This window comes from Argentina silus (genome assembly GCF_951799395.1).
Source record: "Argentina silus genome assembly, chromosome: 3".
Classification (NCBI taxonomy): Eukaryota; Metazoa; Chordata; class Actinopteri; order Argentiniformes; family Argentinidae; genus Argentina; species Argentina silus.
This window is the reverse complement of record NC_139657.1, coordinates 17,707,201-17,715,179: the sequence shown is the minus strand read 5'-3', so window position 1 is coordinate 17,715,179 and position 7,979 is coordinate 17,707,201. Positions and strand designations below refer to the sequence as shown.

The following is a 7,979-nucleotide window of genomic DNA, read 5'->3' as shown; positions in this document are numbered from 1 at the left end:
TTCACCTCCTCCCAATGGTCAACTGAGGGATTCAGTTTAATTAAATCCACCCTTTTCTATTGTTGCTGTTTTACTGCGTTATCATGCCACCTTGTGGCCTACTAATGTGATCGTCACTATACGAGAACAATAGCCTGCAGTACTGCACAACAATAGCCTGCAATTCAGTCGCCAGCCAAAAATGATATCAGATGTTGCCAAATGTTGCCATACAGACAATTAAACATTCAAATGAAACTATAACAATGAACATGATAGATTTGTGAAACACACACACACACACACACACACACACGTATTTGTTGCAATAATAAAACTGAAAATAAGGGCAATGTACAATATATTCCAAATTATGAGAGGCTATAGTTTACCTGGATTTGCAGACAGCTGTGTTGTAAATGTTCCCTAATTCAGGCAAACACTCACAAATCGGCAGGTTGTGTTCTATCAAAACAAAATACAAAGTATGACTTTGTGAGACTATTTCGAGGCTTAAAGGCTGCAAGATAAAAAAAACAAGAAATATTGAAATATCGCCCCAGTACCGCCCAAAGTTTGGATATCAGGATATTAATTTTAGGCCATGTAACCTGGTCTAAAGCTCAGCTGCACAAAAACACAATTTACACACTTATTGTATGGCAAATAGCATTAAACCATGAACTATTACCATATTAGACAACCCCTGCAAAAAAACCAGCAAGAAACAGCAACTGGTAAATGAAATACATTGTTTGCCGAAAGTTGATATTGGCCTCTTGTAAACAGTTAGCAACATGCATGACATTATGAAAATAATTAGAAATGGCTTACACGAGACAATTTAAAGCTCGACAACGACATGGACCCATCTTATATGAAACAAGGATCAAGTGTATCACTGAATCATCTGTGGGTCACATGTTGCTTCACCAAAAGGACTTTGATACCATGGTCAGTGGCACTGGTATTAAAACATTGCAAAGGGATTGCTGCTCTTGGGATGCATTCAAAATAGGCAGCTCTTTATCATGCTAAAACTGTCAAGCGCTGCTGAAATTTCCATCTTGGTAACCATGTGCACATATCAATTATGGTTTATATCAGTCTACTATGGGACAGATCAGACGGGCTTGATGTCTCCGGCTTCATTTTAACATTACATCCCAATAGTGCTTAAATGTTTGCCATTGAATGCACCCCACGAGGACCTATCCACTCGCACTGTGATTGGTTCGATTTTACAGACAGTTCTGGAGCTACTTCCTGGATGAGATCATGGCTGCAGCTAAACAAAATATACTATTGTCAAACTGGTTTTGACGAAGCCTAATGATGAGTCTCCTAACAACGGATGATTCAGTGGAAAATTCAAACTTCGTAGTTTTGATCACAGCAGGGTCCATATCATTGTCGAGCAGGAGTCTGCTGTTGGTCGGTATTGCCATTGTGATAACATCATGTCATCACTGCTGCTGTTGACAGTTTACAATGTAGCAAGACGCCGGTAATATCATCACCCAGCGTTAGTGTATTTTCAGAGCGTCCGGTTACTTTATGTCAATAGCAAAATGTTGTATCTGATTGGCATTACAATCGTCAATTCTCATTTATTGACAAGCAACCTTAAAGTGATAGTCCACACAAGTATGTGAAGGTTGTAAAGCGTTTAATTAATTTTATTCTATTGATCATTCGTCACTTACTTTTAACATTTGACTCAGTTCATCTGTTGATTTACTCCTACTCCTCTCTCTCCCTCACTCACACTCTCTCTCTCTCTCTCTCCCTCTCCGTGTGTGTGTGTGTGTGTGTGTGTGTGTGTGTGTGTGTGTGTGTGTGTGTGTGTATATTCGTATTCTCCTATCCTTTAGATATTGCTGGATTGAGAGAACAAAATGGATAATGGAAGACAGAGCCGTATTTCACGGCCTCAACGGATCAGTGAATCATCAAAGGTCAAGTCATAGCTAATCTAGACCGACACTTTTTTATTTCACCAGACTGACTGATTTATATATATATATTGTGTATCTCTTGCGTGTCACTTTGTCAGTTTTTTTTATATCTACAGTCCCAGTCAAAAGTTTAGACACACCTTGCCAAGAGTGTGCAAAGCTGTCATCAAAGAAAAAGGTGGCTACTTTGAAGAATCTAAAATATAAAACATTCTGGTTTGTTGAACACTTTTTTGTTTACTACATAATTCCATATGTGTTCCTTCATAGTTTTGATGTCTTCAATATTAATCTACAATGTAGAAAATAATAAAAAATAAAGAAAGAAAAACCATTGAATGAGAAGGTGTGTCCAAACTTTTGACTGGTACTGTATATCCTGATTAGTCTTGTAAGGATAATAAATAGAACCTGTTGCTATGTGTGGTTGTCTCAGGTGTACCGTTGGCCGGAGCAGGCCTCCTTCCTCCTACAGGGTCTGAATGAACAGCGTCAGTGCGGCCAGCTATGTGACGTCGTCCTGGTAGCTGATGACCAGCGTGTCCCTGCCCACCGTGCCCTCCTGGCCGTCTCCAGCCCCTACTTCCACGCCATGTTCACCCTGGGCATGAGGGAGGAGCGTCAGGCTGAGGTCTGTTTGTCTATCTGTCTGACTCTCCCTCCCTCTCTCTCTCCCTCACTTTCTCTCTCTCTGTAATACATCCTTTGTTTTCTCCTGCAGGTGGAGCTCGTGGGGGCCTCGTACATTGGCCTGAAGGCAGTGGTAGACTTCCTGTACAGCGGGGAGCTGCCTCTGGATGGGGGGAACATCGACTACATCCTGGAGACTGCTCACCTGCTGCAGGTGTGGAGGGCTGTGGACTTCTGCTGCCAGTACCTGGAGAAGGAGGTGAACTGTCCCTCCCAGCCCTGCAGCTCCTCCTGCACCTGTCCCTGGGTTGAGCTACCATTAATTTCAGTGCTGTCCCTCTTTCTGCCAATTGTGTTGACATTTGTGTGAAACACACTTTGAATGAAGCCTGATTTTGTGATGTTTGTTTGGATTTTGAGGTGAGCGAGGAGAACTACCTTTACCTTCAGGAGCTGGCGTTGCTCTACAGCCTGGAGAGACTGGATTCCTACATCGACCACTTCATCCTGGAGCGCTTCGCCACCCTCTCCTTCACCCCGGGGTTCCTACGTGACGTCCGCCTGCCCAAGCTCAGTGCCTACCTGGCCAGCGGGCAGGTCCAACACGAGAGTGAGCAGGCTCTCCTCCAGGCTGCCCTCCAGTGGCTGAGCCAGACACCTGACCGCCCTGTGCATGCCCGCCAGCTCCTCTCCCACATCCGCTTCCCCCTGATGCCCGCCAGCGACCTGGCGGAACGGGTACTCCCGGCTGTGCGCTCCCTATTGCCCCCGGAGGCCGGCTGTGAGTGGCTGGTTGAGGAGGCGCTGAGCTACCACGCCAGGACTAGTGCCCAGCCCATGCTGCAGACCGACCGTACTGCGCTGCGGGGCGGAGTAGAGCGCCTCCTGCTGGTGGGAGGAGAGGTGTCGGAGCGCGGCGAGGAGCTGAGTGCTGATGTGTGCTGGCTGGATGGAGAGGCGGGGTCAGGGGGGTGGAGGGTGGAGACCCAGATCCCGGCCCAGAGGAGTCACCACTGTGTCGCCGTGCTGGGCGGATTTATCTTCACAGCCGGCGGCAGCTCGTCACGGGACAACGGAGGAGATGCTGCCAGCAACCTGCTGTACCGCTACAACCCCCGAGACAACCAGTGGATCAAGGTAACGTCGCTAACACTGTAACCTAACTCTTTGTTTATTAATGTTTCCCATGTAAAACAAGTTATTTTGTAAATGAGAGAGAGCTGAGCAGAGAATATCTATTGTAACAGATGGACAAATGAAGTCCACGTGTAAGGATGCTTGACCGAAAGCGTAGCCACTATTCTTTCAATCTGAACTTTACTTCAATGGAGTGAGTGACGAGTGAGGCTCTCTTCTCCAGTCTACAGTCTATGTTTCTCTGCTGACATCAGCTCTCTGTCTCTAGGCCACTCAGATGAACCAGCGCCGTGTGGACTTCTACCTGGGAGCAGTAGGGGAGTGTCTGATCGCTGTGGGAGGACGTAATGACAATGGTGCTCTGTCGTCAGTCGAGGTGTATCACCCCACAGAGGACTGCTGGACATATGTAGCAGGACTGCCCAGGTAGCCTGAGTCCTCTTCACAGACATACATCCAAAGGAGAGGCGTAGCTACAACACCCACAAATATAAAACTGCAAACCAAATAAAATATAATAGATTGTGTTTTTTACACCCCTTCATCTCTCCCCTCCATCTCTCCCCTCCCTCTCTCCTCTCCACCTCTCCACAGGTTCACCTACGGCCATGCAGGCACCAGTCATAAAGGCGTAGTCTACATCTCCGGTGGCCATGACTACCAGATCGGGCCATATCGGCGAGAGGTGCTGAGCTATGACCCGCGGGGCGGGGACGTCTGGACGGAGCGCCAGCCGATGTTATCGGCTCGGGGTTGGCACTGCATGACATCATTGCACCACCTGATCTACGCCATCGGAGGCAGCGACGACAACGAGGAGAGCATCGAGCGTTTCGACATCTTGGCTGTGGAGGCGTTCGACCCTCAGAGCGAGCAGTGGACGCGCATCGCCCCGCTCCTCAAGCCAAACAGCGAGGCTGGCGTAGGGGTCTGGGGGGGGAAGATCTTTGTGCTGGGGGGCTACAGCTGGGAGAGTATGGTGTTTTCCCGCGCCACGCAGGTGTTTGACCCAGAGAAAGGACAGTGGGTGCGGGGGCAGGACGCACCCAAACGCATCGCCGGGGCGTCGGCCTGCGTGTGCGCTGTGAGGCCGCAGCCCATCAGCCCGGAGAGGAAGAGGGCAGGGCATAAGGGGAAAGGCAGGCCACACCCCACCTGAGGAGGAGACCAGGGGTGTATACTATACTATACTAGTACAGTGGTTAACTCTGGATGGACGCTGGTGAGGTGGAGATGGAGGACGTTGCATCAACATTAACACTTTCACTAACAATGCTAGGTAGCAAAATAGCTGGATAAATACTATATTTAAAAGTGTATAAATGGTGTTATGCAGTGTATGTGTGTTTATATCCCACTACATCCCTGGAGGGGACCAATGACTGCAGGAGATGGGAAGGACAAGATCTGTGGACCCGGAGCTGCAGCACCACTCCCAGCAGATGACAGGACTGGCTCTCAATCTCAAAAAGCACAAACACTCACAAACAGACTGTTGAATCTGTATCAGCCGTTTTGTGAAGACAATATTCCAATATGCCTACTAACACTGGAGACTGCTGTGTGAAAAAATGTTTTAACTTTGACATGCTCAGTATTATCATTAAAGCATAATCCATGTATGATTGATTGATTGATTGATTTTTTTCATTTATTGTAGTGTTTAGACACTATAAACAAGTGTGTTCATCAAATTTTTCCTTTACATTTTTTAAACAAAACAAACTAAAAGACTTCATGCATACGACTATGCAAGACTCATTGAGTCTCTCCATATAATGTATTCAAAATCGAATCAAAAATCATCCATCCTTTACCTTCAGTGCCTTCAATTTTCTTTGATCAAAGTTTCACAGGTAACAACAATACACAATGGTAGAAGAGCATTCTGCAGCCTAGCCCAGAGCTGCTGATAATGAGAGAGCTGCTGAAACATACCCTGCCTGTTTAGTAGTAACCTAAAATAACCATGTTCCATCCAGTTGAACAGCAGTCGTCTCGTTCCCCAGTGACACCTCTCTCTCACTAAGCTCTGATCCTCAGTCTCATTCAAAAGGGTAGTATGGATGAGACTTCATCCTGAAGAGAAAACACAACATTATGTTGTGGTCGAAATCGCTGAAGCCTTGTTTTGGTGTGTGTGTGTGTGTGTGTGTGTGTGTGTGTGTGTGTGTGTGTGTGTGTGTGTGTGTGTGTGTGTGTAAACCTGTGGTCTTACAAGTCAATACAGCAAGCTTTCCACCCTCGATCCAGTCCTCTCAGTGCCGCCATGTCCTCCTCACACAGAGCGAAGTCAAAGATCTGCACACAAGACACTTGCTATTTCAGTGCTCAGTATTATACCATTAGCCATCAACAGGTGTCAGAATGTATAATGCATCCCTTCTTATTGATTTATGCTACTGTAGTCAGTATCAAGTGACACTGAACTTCATAACTATGGTTAAACCATGATTCTCAGTCAGTCATGAAAATGAAAATGACTGACCACCATATTATAAGTCATGCTATGATTGCGCAAGAGCTACATGAAGGGCAGATGAGGATACAGTGTCTGCTTTGACTCTTCTGACATGACTTTGTGAAAGCAATGCAGTGGAAAAGCTTGCTTTGACCAATCCAATTATGTTAGATCAGTAATCACTTCAGAAAGGGAGGAAGGGTGGATGCAGTTGTAAAGCTGGAACAGGGCTCTAATTAAAGAGAGTTTACCTTGGTGTTTTCTAGGATGTGATTTGGTTTGACACTCTTGGGGATCACTGCAATACCCTGCTGTACGTGGTACTTCAGCAGCACCTGAAACAAACACATCCTTAGATGCAGACCGCTCAGGTGTGAATACGCACACACATGCACACAAGCACGCATGCATGCATGCACGCACACACATACACACACACACACACACACACACACACACACACACACACACACACACACACACACACACACACACACACACACACACACACACACACTTTCTGGAGACACAGCTGAGACCCATACACCAGAGATGAGACCTGGGTCAAAACACCATTTGTTTTTTTCAATTACCTCAGATGTGCTTGATAAAGCTTAGCCAGATTAAGAGAACCAGTCAAATCAACTCAAAAATACAAATCTTACCAACCCAGCCTAATGAGAAAGCCTAATCAAGCACACCTAAAGTAATTAATAGAATATATTTTGACTCAGGTCTGCTAAGAGTGTCTTTAAGGTAATAGCTGACTGACTTGGGCAGGGCTTCGTCGATGCTTCTTGGCGATGTCCCCCACCACAGGATCTTCAAGAAGCTTCTCAGGGTCTGTGTCTCCACGGTGACTACACGAAACATAGAAAGGAGGTTAAACTTCTGGAACTATAAGATGTGTACAAGCAGCCTGACCCCAGATCTGTAAGTGCTTTAGACAACTCCTCTGCCATATGCTTACTATGACAATGACTGACATGAGTGGTGGAGCAGGTACAGATACAGACCTGGGACCAGTTAGTTTAGCAGTTGTCAGTAGTACAGGATGTTGTAGTGTAGTAGCTATATGTCAGCAGCAGTCTCAGGACTCACAGCTCTGTGGGTCTTCCAGGGGAACCAAAGGAACTATAGGCAGTGAGGGCGATATTCCTGGACTTGCAGAACTCCACCAGCTCTGACTGGACAAGGTAGGGATGCAGCTCCACCTACAGGGGAGGGGAGGGGGTAATGTTCTGGAGGTACTTAGGGTATTAGAATTGTTGTTTCTAAAGACAACTCCATGTACTGAAAGTCCCTGAGCACCTGATTGACTGCAGGAGGAACCTTGGCCACAGAGAGCAGTCTCTCCAACTGAAGGATGTTGAAGTTGGACACACCGATACTCCTGACCTTGCCTGACGCTTTCAAAGCCTCCATACCCTAGAGCATAGCGCACAGCAGACAGCATAGAAATGCATGTGCAGTACAGAGCAATACACTACGCTTCAAGATACTAAAACAGAATTAGGGTAAATTCAGTTTCATGTGAGGAAAATTATTGAAATTCAATTTAACAGAAAAGCAATGGGCAATTTTCTATGAATCCCCTGAGCACACTGAATTGAAACTGAATTGATCCCAAACTTGTATGAAACACCAATGAAATGAATACGTTCTTATGTAATTCTTCATTTATGAAGAGAAAGATAGTTACCTTCCATACGTCCAGATAGTCAATGTCAGAGGTGAGCAGTTCTCCATCTTTCATAGGGAACAGCTCGTCATCCACTTTCTAGAGAGAATGAAGTAGACAATGTCATAATCAA

The 7,979-nt window shown here is 46.0% G+C and overlaps 2 protein-coding genes across 7 annotated transcripts in view; one reads left to right on the top strand and one right to left on the bottom strand.

The window, feature by feature from the left end:
- Nucleotides 1-1,250: 1,250 nt before the first annotated feature.
- On the top strand, nt 1,251-5,326 carry klhl36 (kelch-like family member 36). Of its 5 annotated transcripts, none has more exons than XM_083666879.1 (7): nt 1,251-1,413; nt 1,854-1,937; nt 2,395-2,568; nt 2,659-2,826; nt 2,988-3,704; nt 3,973-4,130; nt 4,299-5,326. In XM_083666879.1, exons 2-7 carry the CDS (start codon nt 1,878-1,880, stop codon nt 4,861-4,863), a joined length of 1,842 nt encoding a protein of 613 aa, XP_083523005.1. In that variant the 5' UTR covers nt 1,251-1,413; nt 1,854-1,877; the 3' UTR covers nt 4,864-5,326. The 5 variants fall into 5 exon arrangements, with proteins under 5 accessions (XP_083523005.1, XP_083523002.1, XP_083523003.1 ...); XM_083666876.1 differs by having other exon boundaries at nt 2,374-2,568; XM_083666877.1 differs by having other exon boundaries at nt 1,251-1,417; nt 2,374-2,568.
- A 30-nt stretch (nt 5,327-5,356) lies between these two features.
- The window catches only part of LOC310802488 (aldo-keto reductase family 1 member B1), a 4,708-nt gene continuing 2,085 nt past the window's right edge, over nt 5,357-7,979 (bottom strand). Inside the window, exons 4-10 of one of the 2 annotated variants that reach the window (XM_083666884.1) lie at nt 7,868-7,945; nt 7,477-7,593; nt 7,267-7,379; nt 6,938-7,025; nt 6,417-6,500; nt 5,923-6,005; nt 5,357-5,783 (exon numbers count right to left, since the gene is read on the bottom strand). In XM_083666884.1, the coding sequence (XP_083523010.1) occupies nt 5,750-5,783; nt 5,923-6,005; nt 6,417-6,500; nt 6,938-7,025; nt 7,267-7,379; nt 7,477-7,593; nt 7,868-7,945 (597 nt within the window). In that variant the 3' untranslated portion in view covers nt 5,357-5,749. The remainder of the gene's footprint in view (nt 5,784-5,922; nt 6,006-6,416; nt 6,501-6,937; nt 7,026-7,266; nt 7,380-7,476; nt 7,594-7,867; nt 7,946-7,979) is intronic. The other variant, XM_083666883.1, reaches the window with a different exon arrangement.